Here is a 22229-nt window from a genome sequence, read left to right on the forward strand (position 1 = left end):
GGCCACCCAGGGGCCACTGCTCCTGACTCCACCTGCACCTCTCTCTCCTCCAGGGCACCCAGAAGCTCTCAGCCCCCAGCTCCTACAGGAGGGTGTGAGCTGCTGTGGACCAGGCTGGAGGGAAACCACCACCCCTATTCATCCATGATGTGCCCGGATGCTGGAGGGACAGAGACAAATACGATTCTGCCCCCACCCTCGGAGCTAAGACTACCGTGTAAATGTGTGTGCCCCACAGATAGACTCGAGCTTACAGGAGCTGTGAGAGAGGTCTGGGAGTTAGAAAGGAGGGAGTGGTCAGGTCTCCCTGAAAACAACTACTGTTCACCGAGTACGTATCACGTACTAAGCACTGTACTTGTATCATTTCCTCTCTCACCGAAACCCCATGAGGTGGGGACAGGTATCCCCCACTTTTCCAAAGTTCACTTTATGCCAGTCACTTTTACAAAAGGCCTAACGTTAGCACCTGTTTTTGCTAATCAAAAGAAATCTGAAGACAATTTTCATTTTTAGGAAAAAAGCGAAAACAGCTTCCAGCATCAGTTTTGCAGTGTGCCAGTACAGAGGCAGCTCACACCCCGAGCAGCCAGAGTGGCCCCGCCAAGCTCCTCCACCAGGAACTACACTTGACATCTCAGCATTGTGAGCATCTGTGCTTTAACCTCGATTTATGTTGTGTATCCGTTAGCAAGCTGTTGTGACCTAAGGTAAATTGTGTCTTTGCTTACGCCATTTCGGTTTACAAAAGGTTCACAGGGATGCTCTACTTTCAGATAGCGGGGAAACCTGTACTATTATTGTTCCCATTTTACAGATAAGGAAACTGAGGCACAGAGAAATTAATTAACTTGCCTGGGGTCTCACATCTAGAAACTGGCAGCGCCAGGATCCAAAGTCCATTGAACTCTGGAATCTGTGCTGTTACCCACCATGCTGTCGCTGCAGAAGGGACAGGCAGGTAGGAAAGACTGAGCAGAGGTGACGCTTGAGCCAAAGCCAAACCTAATCAAGTCAGGACTCAGCAGGTGAGACGGGATTGGGAAGAGTAGGTGAGGCAGAGAGCAGTCTGAGCAAAGGCTGGGAGGGAGGACCTTCCAGCAGCTCAGGGTCTGCACTGGTTCTGTGGGCCTTAGACTGGAGATGTGGCCACCAGCCTCACCCTGGAGTCCTCATGAGCCCTGCCAAGCAGTCTGGAGCAACAGGGCTCTGGGTTGCAAACAAGAGAAAACAACATTGGTTAATTTGAGCAAAAAAGGACTTTATTGGAAGGATACTAGGGAGTCACGGAACTCATAGAACAGACTCAAAGGGCAGGAAGTATGGGATGCTGGCTGCCAGGACCACGTGAGGACCCTGCCACAGGAGCCAACTGTAGTGTTCTGCCATCTCCACACTGGACAGCGGAGGCCCAGGGCTGCCGCTGGACACGTGAGGCCACCACCTCACTGAATCCTCAATTATCCTTCCTTCTCTTCCTGGTCCTCGTTCCAAGTCCTCATGCAAAACCTGATTGGCTGAGCTCAGGTGAGATGCCTATGTCCTGGTTGCTGGGATCACAGGGAGCAAGTGTCTGGCTTCTTCATGCCCATGGAGGGAAGTGGTGTCTTGCAGTCAGGGCATTTGTAGAGGTTGAGACTGGGCAGCCAAAACCCAATAACCATCCATTACACGACTGCATGGACAATGGGAAGTCGCCAAAGGGTTTTTTTTTTTAATTTATTGTGGCAAAGTACATAAAATTTACCATTTTAAGCATTTTAAGTGTACAGTTCAGTAGCATTAAGCACACTCGCATTGCTGTGCAACCATCACCATCATCCATCTCCAGAACTTTTTCATCTTCCCAAAGTGAAACTCTGTCCCTGTTAAACAAGAACTCCCCATTCCCCCCTGCCCCAGTCCCTGGCGCCTACCATCCTACTTTTGTCTTGATGCATTTGACTGTTTCAGGTAGCTCATATAAATGGAGTCATACAATATTTGTCCTTTTGTGTCTCATTTCACTTAGCATGTTTTCAAGGTTCATCCATGTTGTAGCATGTGGCAGAACATCATTCCTTTTGAAGGCTGAATATTCTATTGTACCTCTATATTGCATTGTATTTATCCATTCATCCACGGATGGATATTTGTGTTATTTCCACCTTTTGGCAATTGTAAATAATGCTGCTGTGAACGTGGGTGTACAAATATCTTAAGACCCTGCTTTCAATTCTTTTGGGTATCGTATCCAGAAAGGAATTGTATCAAAGGGTTTTAAGCAGGGGAGAAACAGCATATTTTTGTCTCCTAGAAAACTCATTCTGGCCGCAGTGTGGACAGTTTGTAGAGGTGAGAGTAAAGGGAAGAAGACCCACTAGGCCAGAGCAACTGTCCAGTGGCCATGGGGATGGAGGGATGTTGAGGGTGGGGCTGATGGGATGGGGGAAAGGAGAGGGTAGAGCTGCAGAGGACCCCCAGTTTCCTGGCTTGTGCAACTCGGGCCAGCTGGTGGTGTTGCTAACATCAGGGAGAGCACAGGAAAAGGCAAGCTGGTGGATGAGCTGAATTTGCGATGACTTCTGAGTTGAGATACAATTTTTTTTTTTTAACATCTTTTGAGATACAGTTTTAGAAGACAGTTCTAGATTCCAGTTTGAAGCCCAGGAGAGAGGTATGGTTTGGAGATAGACTAGCAAGCCTTGAGCAAGGAGGCAGCCCAGAGAGAGCAAGCAGATCGGAAAGAGGGTCCAGGACTGGACCTGGGTGTCCTGATATTTCAGGGGAATCCAAGAAAGAGGGGCCAGCAGTGCCAGGGCCCCAAGAAGGTGTTCTCCACCAAGGCTACAGAGGCCCGAGTCTTTAGCACTGGGCATTAGGGGGTCACTGGTTACTTCTGCCCAAGCAGTAAATGGAGTGATGAGGGCACCCAAGGTAAATGAAACAGAAGCAGAAAGCAGCTTTTGAACATTTTTCAAGGAGCTTAACCTTGAAAGGCATAATAGTAGCTGAAGACAGATGCTGGACAAAACTTTTTGGTTAGGATTAGGGTGGTTGTTTTTAACAATAAAATGAACATAAGCCTGTTTAAGACTTGTAGGAGAAAGAGGAACAAGGTCTCAGAGATGAGGGAATTGGATCAAAAGCCAAAATGCAAAGCTTGGCCTTGAAAAGAGGAGCCTGCTCTCCTCTGGGTAAGGGAAGGAGGTAGAAGTGGGGAGGTTTAGGGAGAATTAAAGAATTTAAAGGCCTTAATTTGTTCTAAGGACTAGGAGGCAAGGACAAGCGTAGGAAGGATGAGGGGAAGGACAGTGGTTGTGACACCTGCATCAAGGTGCACGTATGTCCCTGGGCCTCCTCTGGCCGAGTGCGATAATTCCTGGGAATCGCACCTTTGACTAACTCCCCAGGGGTTTCTGCACCCACTGCTATAGAGCACCCAGGTTGGGCCAGTGTGTGAGGAACTGGCTCCTTCACAGGAGTCTGTCAGGGAGAGGGGGCGGGGAATAAGAGCTGGACTCGGGGTGGGGTGGAGGGTTGGTTCCCAGGCACTAAGCGAAGCTCTTAGCAGCCTCACCGCGGACCCACTTCTTTCCTCCTGGGACAGGAGGGTACAGGGCTCCCCTTCTTAGAGGAGTGGGTGAGTGACTGGACAGAAAAAACAGACCTGGGGGTGGGGTGGGGGTAGGAGTGATCTACCACAGGCTACTGGAGGCCAGGCTGGCAGCCCCTCATACAAAGGGACAACCCTGGTGACACAGCCCAAAGAAGGCATGGCTTCCTGGGTCCCACACCTTCAGCTCTGCCTTTGACCCAACAAAGAAACAGTATATGAACAGGCAGAAACTCTTTAATTGTTGTTTTCTTTAAAAAACAAACCCCAGTTTTTCCTTAAACTCCATTCTTAGTTTTTCAGGGACAAAGAGAAGTTTGCAGTCATGACATCAACTCAACATCATTTGGCTACTCCCGATTCTGCAGGACTAAGACATTTCCCAGGAGTTGTCCCGCCAGCCAGCGAGGACAATTGCAAAGCGTTTAACTAGCACCCACCAGGCCCGTGCCATTTCAGGGACCCTAACCAAGCAAGCACTCATCTTCCCTGATATTCTCTGCTATCCACTAGCCTCTCCACACTCCTCTTATCCCCTACTTCCATGAACCTGTAAACATCAAAAGGCACAGAGGCCTGGGCTATGGCGGAAGTTGTGGTTGGGCAGCCTTTGAAAGCTCACCTTTTAACAATATTGAGAAAAGAGAAACGGGGGCTAGGGGAGTGGGGATCCCCAGAGACAATGAATGACCCCACCCTCCCCCTAGTTCAGCACCTACCTCAGGCAGTGTCCTCCTGTGAGAGGACACTAAGGAAGCTGAAAGTTAAAACTGCTATCAACCCTGGCCCCTTTCTGGCACATGAGAAAAGCTTCCTAGAACTTTACGAAATGCTAATGTCACCAGGACCATTCAACCCCTAAGTTCTTCTAGAGCTAAGTAGACGCTGTACACTTTGTTTTGTAAAAAACAGGTATGAGTGATAAGAGGGGGGGCCTCCTGCCATGGGCCCCTTCCTGCCCTCTGCAGTTATCCGTCCATATGCCCTGAGCCTCAGGTTCTGGGGGGTCTGGAGACACCTTCCCTCCCCAAGCGGCCACTGCTCCGCCAGCCTGCATTTAACCGAACATCTCAGCAACAGCACACAGAACTACAAAACACAGCTTCTGTGCAGCAGACATTTATAGTCTGAGACCCAACCAAGGCTTCCCTCCCTCCTTCAAAACTTAAGACTATAGGCTGAATATTCTGCTTCTTCCTCACAGATAGAATTGTCTCCAATCCATGGCGACAGTCCTCCCGGACCATCTACAGAATCTAAGAGGAAACCCAAGCCTCGTTACCTAGATGCACTCATGGCTGGGAACCAAGCCTCAGCAGAGGCAACTCAGTAGAGAAAGCCCGAGGCTGGCTGTGGCCCTCGGCATCCAGCTCTGGTGGGGCTGCTGCAGAGCGGCCACATTTCCCCACAAGAGCAGAGGTGCTCTCTCTCACCCCCAGCCCCCAGCCCTTTAACCTCTTCTGGCTGGGCCAGTGATTCCTACTCCCTAGTCTGAGGCCCGACTGGAAACAGGCTGGGATACTCTGGGACGTAGCGCGGAAAGGATGGTAGGTGACTGACTACAGGCAGGACACCAGTGCGGGGCTGGGCCAGGCGGGCCCCGTTTCCTCAAGCTGAAACGGCCGCTGCCGCTGTGCCAGCCCTCAGAGGACAGGCCTCATGTGCAGCAACAGTGTGTGCACAGGTAACGAGACCAGGGGAGGGGACCCCAAGTGTCTTCTCCACAGGGAGAGGGGACTATGTACAGGGGGAAGAGGGGAGTCTGGCCAGGGACACCCCCACTTCATCTCATTCAACCAGGAGATCAAACTGCTCAGCAGCTTCAAACTCAGCATTCATGGCCGCGGCCCACTCATCCAGCTCCGATTTCTGGGGGAAGAGAAATGGGGGGCAGGTGAGTGGAGAAGCGGGCACATTGGCTGGAGCATTTCCACCCATACCCTGCAGGCACCGCCTTTCTCCCGTGACAGCCAGGGCTGAGCCCCGGCCCTGCACGTGTCCCGGTGCGTCTCCCCGTGGGTCTGGCGTGACGGCGGAGGAAGGCCCCTGCCCCTCACTCACCAAGATCTCCGGCACCTTCCTCTTCTTTCGTTTCTCTTTCACGGCCGGGGGAGAGATTCCAGGGAGAGTTGTGTCTGGGGCCCAGGGCTTCACAGGGACCCTGGGGACCTCAGTTAGCTTTGAACCCACCACAGGCGAGACTCCAGCCAAGTCTTCTGTGGCCAGCAGCCCCTCAAAGCCAGAGCAGGACCGGCGACCCGGGGTGGAGGTGGAGGCCGAGCCAGGAGTCTCCAGGCGGCTGTAGGATCGCCTGACTTTCTTGGACATTTCCAAGTCTCTGGCGTCCAGGTCTCCTTCCCTGGAGTCGGACTCAACATTCAGGGAGCACAGCGCAGGAGTGGAGGCGGAGGTGACAGGGACACTGCGTGTCGGGAAGACGTCCTCCCGAGTAGGCTCCTTGCTAGGAGGGTTGTTTTCTTTCTCCAAAAAAACAGCGATCTGTACCAGGACAGAAAAGAGAACGCCTCCCTGTTACTTGGCTGTGTTACTTACTTCAAGAAAGGCGCAAGGAGATTTAGGGCAGAAAGAAAGACCCACAGGACCTAAAATGTCCATCCAGTCAATAAGTCCTTACTGGCCACCTGCCAGGCACTGGGAGTAGAGCAGGGAATAAAACCGAGAAGACCCGTCTCCACAGTGCTGCCACTCTGGTGGGGAAAATAGAGAATAGGGAGAATCACGTCATATGTTAAGCACTTTGGAAAAAAACAACAGGACTGAGCATACTGGGTGGGGGAAGGGTTTGGAATTTTAAGTAAGTGTGGGTCAGTGTAGGCCTCACTGAGGTAGCACCGGAGCTATGACTTGAAGGAGATAAGGGAGTAAGTCATCTGGAGGAGAAATGTTCTAGGCAGAGAGAACAGAAGGTGCAAAAGTCCTGAGGTGAAAGGGTACCAGTCAGGGTCAAGGAACAATAAGGCTAGCGAGGCTGAAGTGAAAGGGAGTGAGGCGAGGAACTGAGCGTGGGGTTCGAGAGGTAATGGGGGTGTTATAGGGCATTTTGCAGGCCACTGTAAGGGGAGACCCATGGAGCCCCTTGCTCCGAGACCCAGGGAGCCATGGCAAAGTTCTGAACAGGAAAGCACTTAATCTGACATGTGTATTAAGAGGTTCACACACTGGCTTCTCGTAATTCCAGTCTCAGCTGAAGTGCTGCCTCCTCGGGGAGGCGGTCCCTCACCGTGGAACGGAGCAGCCCCTCCTCACCTTCGCTGGTCAACCTCTGTCACAAGGACCTCTTTCCTGAGCAGTGAGCATCACTATCCGATTGTGGCTGCTCGCTGGTTGACTGTGACGCCGACTAGAATGTGCGCGTCACACGTGAGCGTCTTCATCTGTCTGGCTGACCTTGCCTGTGCCCAACACCTTCAGCAGAGCCCTGCGTGGAGCCGGTGTTCCATAAATAATCACTGAGTTAACTTTCACAAAACTTGACACTGAGCTTTGTGACAACCAAGACAAGGCGAGAAACAGGACAAATTTAGGGCCCTTGTGGTTTAATAGAATTATATTGGTTATCAAGAGAGACATTTCCTGGCTACAGATTCTGGGGAATCTGCCCCATGAGTCTTAGTAAAAGGGATGCTGAACAAAATGGGAGTCACCCAGACGACTTCTTCTTCAATCCCTACAGCCAAGCAGTCATCGAAGTCCTTGTGCATTTTTTGTTCAATATCTCATGAATCTATCATTCAACCAACAAGAAAGAGTGGCCACCATAGGGGAGACAGAAGTCCCTGCCCCTAAGACAACAAACATGCAAACAAAATACTCTCGGCTATTCATAAGGCCTATGGAGAAATGTATCAGGCAGGCTTCGGGGAGGCAGTGCCCTTTGAGCTGAGTCCTGTGTGATGCGGTGGTCACGCGGTGAGCCAGGGGAAGAAGCAGCACTCTGCCTTTACCTAACTTCAGGCTCCCACCATCTCACTTCGGGATTCCTTTCATGCCCGCCCACCTGGTCTGGGGGTCCCCAGAAGGCTTTCTGCAATCCATTCTCCACCCAGACCCTAAAGAGATCTTTCTAAAACATCCAAGCCTGCCTCAGTCACTACCTTAAGACTCTCCAAAGCTGCCCACAGAACAAAGGATGAAGTCGAAGCTCATCCTCATGCCTCATCAGGATCTGCTCTGGCTTGGCACGCTCCCTCCCCTGACAAGGTCTGCGGCAGACACATCAAAGCTGCTGTTCCCCAAACCTCATGCTTTTCCTTGTGGACTCCAGGCATCTGCAAACACAGCTTCCTTTGCCTAGAACACTCCTAACTTGTCTTCAAAGACTCAGTTTAAACACTTCTTCTGTGAAACATTCCCTGAGCTACCTGGTCTGGGTTAGGTGCCTTTACAGCATCTAGTACTTTCTTTATTGCAGTCCTCAGCACACTATGTTATCACTTATTTGTCTTTCTCCCCACTTGACTGTAAGCCCCGTGAGCCACTCAAAGGCAGTTAGTATTTCTCATTCATTATATCTTCAGGTACAGATCTCCTTTTAGTGAGACATCCTTAACAATAACTTCTGCTAAAACAGTTAAGGACATTATACTACACTGAGAACAATAGACGAGCAAGAAGAAAGTAGTTAAGACACAGCTCAACTTTTAAAGGAAAATGGTAGAGAATACAGGGCATCAATAGCTAAACGCACCAAGCGTGCAGGAAGTAAGCAAGACTGGCGATACACATAGGTGTCCAAAGGCAAATTGTTTCAAAATACAGCAAATAGCTCCCTGGGCAGACGTGAGCAGCCATTATATTCCGCCTCAGCTCTAGACTGTCTGTCCTGGATTCCCCTTAACTAAGAAAATGAAAATGAACTTACCCGGGGGCTCCTTCGAGGCGAATGAACAGACGGGATCTGTGGAGACAACACTAGTTGATCACATCAACACTAGTTGATCCCACTTCTGGCTCCCCACCTACAACCCCTCTCTCTGTCCTCACCTCTACAGTACGGGCCACGATCTTCTTCAAGACGATGGGCTTTCTGACTGGAGCCGCCTGGGGTGCCTGGAAAAGAGGGGTGAACTTGAGCTCTACATTAGCCCAGGGGCCTCCGGGGCAGGAGGAACTGAGGAACCCGGGGCTCACCTTAGGCCAGATTTCCGGGAGGATGCTTGGGAGATCAGAGCCTGATTTCCGCTGGGACCTCCGCAGAGACTGAGTGGAAGTTGGGGCGCTGGGACCTGGAAAGAGACAAATTTAGCAGGTAGGGGAGGACTCTAGACCTCAGAGTCTAGAGAGAACAGGAGCTGAAGAGAGCGAGAGAAGTTCCCAAACAGGCCCTTTGGGGGCGCCTTCTCGGGCGGGGGACGAGCCTCCTAGGGCGGTGGGGGGAGGGCCTTCCTCACGGAACTGCGTCCCACAAACTGCTCAGCCCCATCTCTCCCGCGCGCCCTCCGCTCACCGGAGCACTGGGCGGCCCCTCCGGACCGGGTTCGCCTCTGGGACATGTCTAGCCTTGGTCTCGAGCTCTACTGCCGCAGCCACCGCCGCCAGGGCTCGCGCCAACCCGAAAGGCAAACGTTCGAATTACCCGCCTTACCCGGGAGGAAGCGGAAGTGACGTAAAGCGGGAGGGCCGCCGAGCTCTGGTCACCCCCTTTCCACCCGCCTCCACGTCTAGCGTCTGCAGGGGCGGGGCCAGAGGCGAGCTGGTGTCATCAGCGCGCGCCGCACCCGGAAGAGACGTGGCAGTGGAGGGATAATCGGAGGGTTCTGAGCTGGAGGGAGCCGAGCGAGAACTCGCCTGAGTGCTGTCTGACCTTCCGCGCCTCGGACCGGCGCTCGCGCCCGTGGGGACGAGTGCCGCAGCCGATTCGTAACACAGAGTGGGGTCTGTGGGGAAGGTGGGGGCGGGGCTTGGAGGGGGTGGGGCTCGGGAGGGGCCCCTAGGGGCGGGGCCGGTGGTATCGGAGAGACTGATGGAGGGGCCTGGCCAGGTTTGGGATGCGGGAGGAATCTGGGGTCTCCGGAGGTGGGATTTATGCAGGGGGCGTGGCCGGAATGGAGAGGGACGGTGGGCAAGAGTTTGGGGTTGGGGTGAGTACGAGAGGTGTCTAGGGCAGGTAAGAGTGAAAACAACTGGGCTGGTGAGTGCGTTGTGGCGGCCACCAGAACCTGGCTCCCTGCCAACTCAGACCCCTTCCTCAGGGTCGACTATGGGGCTTTGCAAGTGCCCCAAGAGGAAGGTGACCAACCTATTCTGCTTCGAACACCGGGTCAACGTCTGCGAGCACTGCCTGGTAGCCAATCACGCCAAGGTGGGTGTTCAGAGGAACGGCTGAGCAGGGCACTAGGTGGGCAGGTAGTACTGACTTCCTCCAAATCCATGAAGGGCCTGGCCCTAGAATGGAAGCTCCACAAGGACAAGGACTTAGTTTATTTTGTTCACTGTTGTATCCCCAGTGCTTAAGTCAGAGTATGGCACACTGTGTGTGCTCAATAAATGTTTATTCATTGGTCGAACAGAAGGATCAATCTCCTCTGTGATGAGAAAAAGAGGCATCTGGGCTTTGGGGAGATGGGCTGTGGAGTTCTTGCTCCCGTTGTGACCTCTTTCTCCCACTTCAGTGCATCGTCCAGTCCTACCTGCAGTGGCTCCAAGATAGCGATTACAACCCCAATTGCCGCCTCTGCAACATACCCCTGGCCGCCCGGGAGACGACCCGCCTGGTCTGTTATGGTGAGGCCTGGGCACCTTATGGGGGGGTCAGGACAGGCCCAGCGTGACCAGTTTCCAGGCACTCCCCAAGCAGCAGGACAGTGACCTCTCAAGCCTGGGAGGCTGGAGCCCCAGATTCTGGTCCAGCTAGGTTACTTACCTGCTGTGTGAGTTCAGGCAAGTCATTTCCCCTTTCGAGGCCTTAGTGTTTTTCCCTAAAAATTAAAGCTTCTAGCTTCTTCCCTGCCAATCTCTAGGGTTGAGCGAGAGCCAGTCAAACTTGTGGGTGTGGTTGTAGCTGTGGGCAGTAGCTGGCCATACCAGCAGTGAGCTGAAAGCATGGGGCTTTCAGACATTCAGGATCCATTTCTGATTCCAAGATTAAACAGAGAGGAACTGCATTCCTCACAGTAATGTCAGCTAAAGGAAGTCAGCAGGGGCATGTGTCATGACCTTGACCTGACTCTGGTGTAAGAGCCTTAGCTCCACTTTTTGAAGGAACTAGTGTAAAAGAGTGTGCTCCATGTATGTGTTTATCACTGTGTGTTTATATGTGCATGAACTGAACGTGCATTGTCTTTACATAAGTGTTAGTGTATTCATTTGTACTATGGGTGAATGAATGGGTAACTGCTGTATGTGAACATATAAGCACAGGTGTGTTGTGGGGTTGCAGGAGAATTCCTAGGTGAGGGTGCTTAAGTGTTAGCAAACATGAGTGTATAGATGTGTATGTGAGAGTTAGTGTGCCCATATGTGTGGATGTAGGGGATGGCACCTGCGTTTGACATGTATATAAACACGTGTATATCTGTGCCCATGGATGTGTACACCCATACGTGTTCCTGTGTGTATGTCTAGTAACCTTTTCTGAAACTGTTCTTGATGAGCTGTTAGCCCAACGAGCTTGTGATGAGTGCGAGTCCAGAGAGGACTCATGGAAAGGGTAGGTGGCATCTTCTTCCCACCCACCCCCACCCCCTAGTGGGCTGGGAAGTTTGGTAGCATCTGCCTTGACTTAGTCGGGTAGTGGTGGCCAGGAAGGCCAAAGTCTTAGGGAATACTGATGAAGTGGACCTGGGGTAAGGATGGGCAGGAGAAGGCCCTGGGCTTACACTTACGTGTGCATGTATCTCTGCAGCAGGCTGGGGGCTCTTGCTGGGCTAGGGGTCCTAAGTGTCTTCTTCTTCATGTCTTTCCTCCACTACTTCATGGGCCCTCAGATCTCTTCCACTGGGCCTGCCTCAATGAACGTGCTGCCCAGCTACCCCGAAACACAGCACCTGCTGGCTACCAGTGCCCCAGCTGCAGTGGCCCCATCTTCCCTCCAACCAACCTGGCCGGCCCAGTGGCCTCCGCACTGAGAGAGAAGCTGGCCACAGTCAACTGGGCCCGGGCAGGACTGGGTCTTCCTCTGGTGAGAGCCTGTATCCCCTGGGTCCCACCTGGGCCAGGTGGGTGGGTGGGGACAGCACTGGGCAGGCTGGTGACATCTGTTCTTTTCTCCAGATTGACGAGGTGGTGAGCCCAGAGCCTGAGCCCCTCAACACTTCCGACTTCTCTGACTGGTCCAGCTTTAATGGTAAGTGGTGGTCTCCACCTGCTGTTGGGGCCCTTGCCTCCCTGCTCTGCTGACAGCTCTCTTCCTGCCCACAGCCAGTGGTAGCCCCAAACAAGAGGAGACAGCCAGCGCTTCTGCTGCCCCAGCCTTCTACAGCCAAGTCCCCCGGCCCCCTGCTTCCCCGAGCCGACCCGAGCAGCACATGGTGATCCACATGGGCAATCCCGAGCCTTTGACTCACGGTGAGCCGGGGAATTGTCCAGGCCAGAGGAGGATAGAATGGGAGTGGGGTGCTTTGCGTGGAGGGGGCTCGGGGGTCTAGACACCCACCCACAGGGACCCTCCCTCACTCCATCACAGACGTTACCTCCCCACAATTCCGAGATGCTGTTAGGCTGAGGAGGTCCGGGACGTCCTGCCCTTCCCTCTCCCCACCCCGCTATGGGCCAGTTTTCCTGAGCCTGTGGATGCCGGTGGCTCTGCCCCTGCAGCCTCAGCCCCAAGGAAGGTGTATGACACGCGGGATGATGACCGGGCACCAGGCCTCCATGGGGATTGTGATGATGACAAGTACCGTCGCCGGCCTGCCCTGGGCTGGCTGGCCCAGCTGCTCAGGTACATGGGGTCAGGTGGGGCAGGATGCCAGGAAGGGGGAGGAGGGGAAGTGAGAGCCAGAGACCCTGGCAGGACGATTTCATGACAAAAGAGGCTTGTTCTGGGTAAAAATGGGACATGGTACAGGGGCTGTGCACCAAAGCCTGGGCTAGGGTCTTCCCCCCTCCGGGTGTTTCCTTGCGTGCTACATATGAGGTTCGGACTCGGGCTCTTTGAGGCCCCTTCCTGCTCTGACACCCCCCAATCTTTGTGACTCTCCTTATACCCAACACATTCCAGTTTCAGAACACAGTTGTTGCCTCAGCTGGTTTGAGCTGCACAGTCAGCCTGGTAGTGGGCAGGCGCAGGGATGACCACCCTTGAGGAAACCAGGCTCAGGGATGGTGGCGCTGGGGCCGGAAGATGAGCGTCATGGCTGGGGCTCCTCTCCCGGCTGCAGGGGCCGCCAGGGACTGGAGGCCTGACCTGACTTCCCCTCATCCCCCCAGGAGCCGGGCTGGGTCTCGTAAGCGGCCGCTGACCCTGCTCCAGCGGGCAGGGCTGCTGCTGCTCCTGGGGCTGCTGGGCTTCCTGGCCCTCCTTGCGCTCATGTCTCGCCTGGGCCGGGCTGCGGCTGACAGCGATCCCAACCTGGACCCGCTCATGAACCCTCACATCCGTGTGGGTCCCTCCTGAGCCCCTGCTTATGGCTAGGCCAGCCTAGGAGCTGGGGGCCTGAGGGTGGGTAGAGGGGGAGGTCCAGGGGCCCTTCTCTGCTCCTCTTCCTCAAGCCTGAGACACTAAGATCCCAGGCCCAAAGCCAAGTCCACCAGAGTGGCTGCAGGCTAGGCCTGGGGTTCCTGCAGATCAAATATTTGTCTTGACCTTCTCCTCCTGGGTCTCCAGCTTTCCCCCTCCCTCCCCCAAAGGAGCTGACAGGTGGAAATAAATGACAGACTTTATTAAAACACCCGAAGCAGCCTTTTCCTTCCCCCTTCTCAGCCTGGGCCCCAAGCCTCAGTGGTTCTCTTCCCGGTACTCTATGGCCAGAAACTCCAGGGACAGGCGGTTGAAGAACATGGCTCCGTTGAGCACTGGGCAGAGGAGAGAGCCCCCATCAGCCTTGCCTGCCCCCTCCTTGCTGCATCTCAGGGTTCCAGAGCTCCCCTCTCCCGCTGCGTACACCCTACTCACTCAGGACAGTCAGGGAAAAGCATCGATGAAACTTGTCATGTGTCATCTCAGCGTAGAGTGACCCCATGGCGGCCCAGCAGATGCCGATCACCTGGGAGAACTGTAGGCCCCATCCCGTGGGAGAGTGGCCCCCTGACACAACAGGGGGATTTCCATCAGCCCCTGGGCCTCCCCTGACCAGCCCTCGAGCCCCTGCCCTGGCCTACCATCAGGACAACTGTGTAGCGGAAGCTCATGCGGTCATAGTGGTGGGTGATACAGAAGTTGTGCACGTCGCTGGCGAAGACGGTCAGGTGTATGAAGAAGAGCATCAGAGCAGCCATGGTGAGAATCATGCCTTGTGGGAAGAAGAGCACGGCCACGCGGTCCCGCCACCGCATCCTGGTGGCAGCACAGACTCAAGGCAGCTGGTACAGCTTGAGCAAGCGGACACTGCCCAGGAGGAGCAGCCCACCCCTCTGGTTCTGGAGCGCACAGTCTGGAATAGCCGTAGGATTCTAGAATTGGGAGGACATAGAGAACAAGATTCTCGAGCACAGGCTGTTTCCAGCCAATACAGGAGTGTTTCTTGGGTGGCCAGGGCAGCTCTGAACTGTGGAGGGGGGCTGGGCTAAAGGTACAGAGCAGCGGGGCCCTAGCGTGTTGAGGGAGGGACAGCGTACCTCACCATCCCAGCCCACACACTTTGTGCTCTTGGGCAAATCTTCTCACTAAGTCCTCAACAGTTCCACACAGGAGGTAGTGTGGGCACATTCTGCAGATGAAGAACTGGGGCTCAGAAAAGCGAAGGGGGGACTTCCCTGGTGGCACAATGGTTAAGAATCCGCCTGCCAATGCAGGGGACACAGGTTCGAGCCCTGGTCCAGGGAGATCCCGCATGCCATGGAACAACTAAGCCTGTGTGCCACAACTACTGAGCCTGCGAGCCACAGCTATTGAAGCCCGCATGCCTAGAGCCCATGCTCCACAACAAGAGAAGCCACCACAATGAGAAGCACACGCACCACAACGAAGAGTAGCCCCTGCTCGCCGCAACTAGAGAAAGCCCGCGCACAGCAACGAACACCCAACACAGCCAAAAAAAAGAAAAAAAAAAAATGTGAAGGGGCATGTAGGTCCTCAGCAAGTCTTAGGCAGATGAGAGGTCAGGTGTAATCTCTCCTAATGAGATCTCTCCAGTAGAACTGGAGGATGTAGCCAGGTGAGGGCAGGCCTGGGCTGGATCACAAACTCCAAGTATTTGTTCCAGCCCCTAATGGGGAGGAAGTAAGGGAAGGGACAACAGATTCTCCATAGCTGTCCCAGGACCTTCCCACATCCTCCCCAGGTGGGCCCTGGAGAGCAACTGGCTTTTCCATCTTCTCCCCAGATGTTCTTCCAACACATGATGCTGACCAGCTCTCCCCTCTGCTGCCTTCCAGCACTCAGCATCTTAACACTCATTGTCTCTACCATTCCAAGAGTCCCATGAGAAAGCTGGGACTGGTGGCACAAATCCTATTTTACACACAAGCCTGGGGCACAGAGAGGGATTGTCAGCTCAAGTTTTCGCAGCCAATGAGTGAGGGAATCAGTACTAATATCCACTTCTACCCGAGGCTGTGGAATGGGCAGGGACAATTAGATGCCAAGAAAAAAACATTTCCTCTGTACGTGTGAGAGGTGAGAACTCCAGGACTGTCAACAAAATAAGTCAGAAAACTGGCCAGAAATGGTGTGGAGGGACATGCAAACTCCCAGGAACTATTGTAGAAGAAGAGTTGATGTTGAACTTGGCCCGCCCCATTGCCTCCTGCCTCACTGTCTGCCCCAGAAGTCAGGTCCCAGGTCAGGTCAAGACCGGAAGTCTCCTGCCTGGAAGCAGTAAGGTTAAATAAAGCCTGACACCACTATCCATTATTGCTGCCCAGTGTCATTAATCACAAGAGACCCTCAGACCCCCATCTTAACACATTGAAGGGGTGATGCCCGATGCCCAGCTGTGTTCACAACATTGAAACAATTGTTTGCACTTTAGTTCTCATTTGAATACAAACGAATGTTTTTATGTTAGGGCTTCTACCTCAATGTCATTAAAAAAAAAAATTACCCCCAGGGGCTTCCCTGGTGGCGCAGTGGTCGAGAGTCTGCCTGCCAATGCAGGGGACACGGGTTCGTGCCCCGGTCCGGGAGGATCCCACATGCCGAGGAGCGGCTGGGCCAGTGAGCCATGGCCGCTGAGCCTGCGTGTCCGGAGCCTGTGTTCCGCAATGGGAGAGGCCACAACAGTGAGAGGCCCGCATAATGCAAAAAAAAAAAAAAATTACCCCCATAGTGTATGAATATGTTCTTGTAAAAGATTTGCATCATACACAGGCATACAGAGGAGAATGTACCAGTCTCCCCCCTCCCCCCCCCACACCTACGGAGGTAACCCCTTCAACAGTTCGGTGAGTGGGCATCTTTTGAGTTCCTTCTTTTTAAAAAAAATTTAAAAAATTATTATTATTATTATTATTTTTTTTTTTTTGCGGTACGCGTGCCTCTCACTGTTGTGGCCTCTCCCGTTGCGGAGCACAGGCTCCGGACGCGCAGGCCCAGCGGCCATGGCTCATGGGCCCAGCCGCTCCACTGCATGTGGGATCTTCCCGGACTGGGGCACAAACCCGTGTCCCCTGCATCGGCAGGCGGACTCTCAACCACTGCGCCACCAGGGAAGCCCTATTATTATTTTTTTTAATTTATTTGTTTTATTTATTTATTTTTGGCTGCATTGGATCTTCGTTGCTGAGCATGGGCTTTCTCTAGCTGCCGCGGGGGCTACTCGTTGCGGTGCGCAGGCTTCTCATTGTAGTGGCTTCTCTTGTTGCGGAGCATGGGCTCCAGGCACATGGGCTTCAGTAGTTGTGGCACGCGGGCTCTAGAGCGCAGGCTCAGTAGCTGTGGCGCACGGGCTTAGTTGCTCCGCGGCATGTGGGATCTTCCTGTACCAGGACTTGAACCCGTGTCCCCTGCATTGGCAGGCGGATTCTTAACCACTGTGCCACCAGGAAGCCCTGAGTCCCTTCTTGATGTAACTTCATACACCTACGTGTACATCTACATGCATAATTTAAAAAACAAAATCACACCATATGTACTGTCAAAGTATAATTTTCAGAAAGTTAAAAATATGATCTCTAAATAAAGAATAAACATGTAACTAAGATGTCTTAACTCATCGGTGAAGGGGTTCCCCCTCAGTAAGGTAGGAATGCATCTTGAGGAGCTGGATATGGATAGGCATTTAAAGAGGAATATTAGAACATGATTACTAGGTTAGATACAAAATTGGCTGGTGTCCTACAGGGCAAACAAGCCAAATTTTGAGGTTATTTTTCCATTGGATATAGATGTTTTGCATCTCTTTGGGACAATATCTAAATAGCAAGATCAAACAAATGTACACTCCTATAGGTAATTAAATAATCCTTGGGTGGGCTTGTGAAACAATGCCCCAGTATGATATTGGAAGGTCATGCTACCGTCTGTATTCCAAAGTTTGGATAATTTTTCTTAACAGTATTCTGCAACTTTTTTTTTGAAGTTTATAGATTTCTTGGAGTAGATCTACATCTTTCTACTCTTTTTAAAAACTATATTTATTCAGGCTGCGCTGGGGCTTAGTTGCGGTGGGATCTTCGTTGCAGCATGTTTGGTTTCGGCACGTGGGATCTTTAGTTGTGGCATGCGGACTTCTTAGTTGCGGCATGAGAACTCTTAGTTGCAGCAGGCATGTGGGATCTAGTTCCCTGACCAAGGATCGAACCCAGGCCACCTGCATTGGGAGTGCAGAGTCCCACCCACTGGACCACCAGGGAAGCCCCTAAATCTTTATACTCTTTTCTTCATTTTTCTTAAGATTATAGCTTGATAAGCTTAAATCTTCATGTATATTTTTTATACAGCCTCTGAGTATCCCATAGAGTCAGGGGTCAGCAAACTTCTGTGAAAAACAAGATAGTAGCACGCCCCGGGCCAGCACGGGCGCTCAGGCCTCGGTGGCGTGGTGATGGCCGCCTCGCACGGAGCAGCGAAGCTGGCGGCCAGCAGTCTCCAAACCCCGGTCAATCCCAGCACCGGAGCGCGGGTCACCCATTACGAACGCAAAGACCCCGTAGAGTCCCTGTCGGCGGCGGCAGCGGCCTTGGAGGAGGAGGAAGAGGAGGAGGAAGAGGCGGCGGGGCTGGCGCGGGCGCCAGCTGATTTTAACACCAACATTTCTGGGGTAAATGAACAAAAATGTATAAGCTGTGAGGATTTTGTGGACCTTTCTGATATTTACCACTCTAATGAAGAGTACTTCAGGAAACTAGAAGAGCTGAAGGCAGCCCACATGGAAACTATGGCAAAGTTAGAGAAAATGTACCAGAATAAATTAAATTTAAAGGAAGTTCAGCTAGCGATCACCATGGAAGAAGCTGCTAGTGTCTCTTCCAGGTCTGTATCAGAAAAGAGCTCCCATCATCCTGTTTCATTAATGACATCAATTTCAGAGCCTGATTTAGGTCAGTCTTCCTCCTTGATTGTGTCTTCCTCTGAAGATGAGTTGCCCAACGTAGAAAAAGAGTATTCTGAGAAAAGCAGAATGATGACCTATGCTAAGGAGCTCATCAACAACATGTGGACAAACTTCTCTGTTGAAGATTATATTCAGTTTGAAGATGCTGATTGCCAGCACTCGAAAAAAAAAAAAGAAGCCAAAAGAATAGGTGCCAAAGATTACAGTACCTGAGCCTTTTCAAATGATGATTAGAGGGCTTCCCTGGTGGCGCAGTGGTTGAGAGTCTGCCTGCCAGTGCAGGGGACACGGGTTCGTGCCCCGGCCCGGGAAGATCCCACATGCCGCGGAGCGGCTGGGTCCGTGAGCCATGGCCACTGAGCCTGCGCGTCCGGAGCCTGTGCTCTGCAACGGGAGAGGCCACAGCAGTGAGGGGCCTGCGTACCGCAAAAAAAAAAAAAAAAAAATGATGATTAGAGAGCAGAAGAAAAAAGAAGAGAACATGAAATCTAAATCAGATATTGAAATGGCACGCAAACTGCTCAAGAAACAAGAAGAAGAATCAGAGTGTAAGAAAAAATTCCGAGCCAACCCAGTTCCTGCGTTCGTCTTTCTCCCCCTTTATCATGATATAGTCAAGCAAAATGAAGAACGGAGGAGGTCTATGAAGGAGAAAAACAAAGAAGCTCTTTTGGCCTCGCAAAAGCCGTTTAAGTTTATTGCAAGGGAGGAACAGAAGCAAATTCGGGAAAAGCAGCTGAAAGACTTTTTTAAGTCTAAAAAGAAAACAAACCAATTTAAAGCCAGACCGATACCTCGATCTACTTATGGTTCAACTGCCAATGACAAGTTAACAGAAGAAGAGCTCTATAGAAACATTAGGACGCAGCAGAGAACCCAAGACTTTTTACAGAATTCATCCCCTCTGCCTTGTAGTCCAGCTCACAGAAGTTATGCTACAAGGAAGCCCAAGTGTCCTGAACAGGCTGAAAAGTCCAAGTGTAAACACAAGGTTAGGTGCCAGACTGCTGATACTGAAGACCTTCCTGAGAGATATCAGAAACATCACTCAGAACAGAAGTGTCCAAAACCCCTGACAGTCTGTGAACCATCTGACCTTCATGCAGCCTCACATGCATCCACTGAAAGAGAGAAAATCTTGGCAGATATTGAAGCAGATGAAGAAAATTTTAAACAAACACGTTGGCCTTATCTGTCTCCAAGGCGCAGGTCACCAGTAAGAAGTAGAAATGCAAAACCTGTGCCTTGTAGCTGCAACCCTCCCATGCCCACGGTGTCCTCCAGGGGAAGAGAACAAGCCACAAGGAGATCACTTGAGGAAAAGAAAATGTTGGAAGAAGAGAGAAATCGGATCCTAACTAAGCAGAAGCAAAGAATGAAAGAATTGCAGAAACTCTTGACAACCCGGGCTAAGGCTTATGACTCACATCAGAGTTTAGCTCAAATGTCTAAATCCAGAGTAAAATCTCTCAGAAAGAGTGAAAAAGAAAGGATGACAGAATACCGACGAGAACTAGAAGGAAGAGAAGAAAAATTAAAAAACAGGCCGCTGCTATTTGAAAGAGTTGCTCAGAAAAATGCAAGAATGGCAGCAGAAAAGCATTATTCTAACACCTTAAAAGCACTAGGAATATCTGATGAGTTTGTTTCAAAGAAAGGCCAAAGTGGAAAAATATTTGAGTACTTCAGCAATCAAGAGGTGAAAAGTTTCACTGAAGATAAAGAAAGCTTTAATGAGGAAAAAATAGAAGAAAGAGAGAATGGGGAAGAAAATTATCTTACTGATACCAACAGCCAAGATTCTTGCAAGGAAACAGGTGAAGCTGATGAAGAGGGTGGAGAAGAGAATTGTGTTGAAGAATAAAACTGAATCAGTCGACAGGGTCTCCTCTCTGTTCCCCTGATGTTGTTGGCAGCATTGGGTGTCAGAAGCCGCACGTGTGGTGTTAAGGACATCCATGGGAACCCGTCTGATAACGTGCAGGTCTCTTTTTGTTCCGGACGCGCAGGCTCAGCGGCCATGGCTCACGGGCCCAGCCGCTCCGCGGCATGTGGGATCTTCCCAGACCGGGGCACGAACCCTTGTCCCCTGCATCGGCAGGCGGACTCTCAACCACTGTGCCACCAGGGAAGCCCCGTGCAGGTCTCTTGAGCAAAGTCCTCGTGTAGCCTGAAAAGGCCGAATCCAGCTGATGGGTCATTTGGTCAGTTAGAGTCAGGCTTTGCCTATTCAGTTTTTAAAATTACTACATATGGTCTGTTTGCAACTTTGATCTTACTTCTATTTTTAAAAAGTGTTTGAGAATCACAGCTGTCACAAACTGATTAGGTATAAAAATATACATAATTTTATAATTTTGGGTGGAAAAAATTGCTTAGCATTGAGAGCAGAGGGGAGTATTGGCCTTTGGTTTGAAAAAAAAGTTCTGGAAAGCATGAATCAATAAATATTTTTAAATTAAAAAAGAAAAAAAAAACAAGATAGTAAATGTTACAGGTTTTGCCAGCCGTACGTCTCTGTTGCAATGACTCAACTCTGCTGTTGTAGTTAAAAGTAGGCATAGGGCTTCCCTGGTGGCGCAGTGGTTAAGAATCTGCCTGCCAATGCAGGGGACATGTTTGAGCCCTGGTCTGGGAAGATCCCACATGCCGCGGAGCAACTACGCCCGTGTGCCACAACTACTGAGCGTGTACTGTAGAGCCCGCAAGCTGCAACTACTGAGCCCACGTGCCACAACTACTGGAGCCTGTGTGCCACAACTACTGGAGCCCGCGTGCCACAACTACTGAAGCCTGCATGCCTAGAGCCCATGCTCCACAACAAGAGAAGCCACCGCAATGAGAAGCCCGCGCACCACAATGAAGAGTAGCCCCCGCTCGCCGTAACTAGAGAAAGCCCGCACGCAGCAACAAAGACCCAAGGCAGCCAAAAATAAATAAATTAAAAAACCAAAAGCAGGCATAGATAATATGTAAATGCATGGGCATGGATGTGTTCCCATGGACACTGAAATATGACTTTCATATGATTTTCACATCATGAAATGCCATTTTTTTTTCAACCATTTAAAAATGAAAAAAAAAAAGCTTACAGGCCATATGAAAACAGGTGGTGGGCTGTGTTTGGCTGGCAGGACCCCTGCCAAAGAATAAAGTGGTTTCCATTCCATCCCTGGCCCCCCCAGCCCATCATAAGTAATGTTTCAAGGACCACACTGACAGTCTTTTTCTCCTTTTCATCCATTCAAACTCGGCGTGTCTCAGTTTGAACTGCAAGTCTTTCCCTATCTTCAGCTCTTCACCTGGGTGAACAGCTGTACCTTTGTCCCAATTGGAAACCTGAGAATTATCCTCAACATCTCCACCTAACCCCTCCGTCAGCACATCCCATCAGTCACTTAAGATGTGCCAACTGTGTCTTCTAAGCAGCGTATAATAGGAGTTCTCAAGTTCAGGTGCACCAGAACTACTTGACTTAAAAAAAATAAGCTAGGTCTGAGGGGAGCCCAGAGTCTTTACAACATGCCACAAGTAATTCTGAAGGCAATTCTGATGCACGTCAGAGGACCAGGCCTTGAGAAACACTGCGCTAGAGGCACTGAGCAGCACTGTACGTGCATTTAATCCTCACAGCCCCCTGTAAAATATGTACCCCAATATTAGGAATGGGGGAAACTGAGCTGCTACCTCCGTAACAAGGCAGTGGCAGGATGCCAGACATACCCTCTCTGGCTCCACGGCCCGCGCTCCGTCCACTGCATCTAGGGACATATTCCGCAGCCCCTGTCTGCGGGGGTGCAGGGTTGGAAGCCACGACTCGTCCTCCTTCTGGGAGGACAGCGACTCGTCCAGTTCCACAAAATCCTTCCTGCGAAGCTGGGGTAACCCAGGGCTCTGGCGGAACCTCTTCGCTCGGGGAGGAAAGGTGCGGGGGAACTCCAGTCTCGAAGGACCCAGGGCTGCAGGGGGACGTTTCACCCGAAGGACTGCCTTGTTTCAACAACAACTTTATGGCTCCCGGA

At 51.6% G+C, this 22229-nt stretch overlaps 4 protein-coding genes across 8 annotated transcripts; 2 read left to right on the top strand and 2 right to left on the bottom strand.

Moving 5' to 3' along the window:
• Positions 1-3827: 3827 nt before the first annotated feature.
• CDCA5 (cell division cycle associated 5) lies at positions 3828-9162 on the bottom strand. The gene is made up of 6 exons (XM_029208673.1): positions 9063-9162; positions 8747-8841; positions 8600-8665; positions 8478-8513; positions 5657-6094; positions 3828-5464 (listed from the first exon to the last, which is right to left on the bottom strand). Exons 1-6 carry the CDS (start codon positions 9106-9108, stop codon positions 5384-5386), a joined length of 762 nt encoding a protein of 253 aa, XP_029064506.1. The 5' UTR covers positions 9109-9162; the 3' UTR covers positions 3828-5383.
• Positions 9163-9322: 160 nt separating this feature from the next.
• On the top strand, positions 9323-13445 carry ZFPL1 (zinc finger protein like 1). 2 transcript variants are annotated; one of them, XM_029207274.1, is made up of 8 exons: positions 9323-9490; positions 9808-9917; positions 10228-10339; positions 11542-11735; positions 11828-11900; positions 11975-12121; positions 12371-12494; positions 12983-13445. In XM_029207274.1, the coding sequence occupies exons 2-8, from the start codon at positions 9816-9818 to the stop codon at positions 13167-13169; spliced, it is 939 nt and encodes a 312-aa protein (XP_029063107.1). In that variant the 5' UTR covers positions 9323-9490; positions 9808-9815; the 3' UTR covers positions 13170-13445. The 2 variants fall into 2 exon arrangements, with proteins under 2 accessions (XP_029063107.1, XP_029063108.1); XM_029207275.1 differs by having other exon boundaries at positions 9339-9503; positions 12983-13441.
• Positions 13414-22103, bottom strand: TMEM262 (transmembrane protein 262). 4 transcript variants are annotated; one of them, XM_029207277.1, is made up of 5 exons: positions 21931-22103; positions 18417-18623; positions 13874-14164; positions 13668-13767; positions 13414-13567 (listed from the first exon to the last, which is right to left on the bottom strand). In XM_029207277.1, the coding sequence occupies exons 3-5, from the start codon at positions 14045-14047 to the stop codon at positions 13491-13493; spliced, it is 351 nt and encodes a 116-aa protein (XP_029063110.1). In that variant the 5' UTR covers positions 14048-14164; positions 18417-18623; positions 21931-22103; the 3' UTR covers positions 13414-13490. The 4 variants fall into 4 exon arrangements, 3 of the variants coding, with proteins under 3 accessions (XP_029063110.1, XP_029063111.1, XP_029063109.1); XM_029207278.1 differs by lacking the exon at positions 18417-18623; XM_029207276.1 differs by lacking the exons at positions 18417-18623; positions 21931-22103 and having other exon boundaries at positions 13874-15778.
• LOC114886599 (protein FAM161A-like) lies at positions 16603-20858 on the top strand. The gene is given in 3 exon segments (XM_029207279.1): positions 16603-18353; positions 18355-18453; positions 18664-20858. Coding segments are annotated over 3 exon segments (2163 nt in total). The 5' UTR covers positions 16603-17697; the 3' UTR covers positions 20072-20858.
• Positions 22104-22229: the final 126 nt, after the last annotated feature.

Source organism: Monodon monoceros, unplaced genomic scaffold (assembly GCF_005190385.1).
Source record: "Monodon monoceros isolate NGI ecotype Baffin Bay Population unplaced genomic scaffold, NGI_Narwhal_1 Super_Scaffold_7, whole genome shotgun sequence".
Taxonomy (NCBI): Eukaryota; Metazoa; Chordata; class Mammalia; order Artiodactyla; family Monodontidae; genus Monodon; species Monodon monoceros.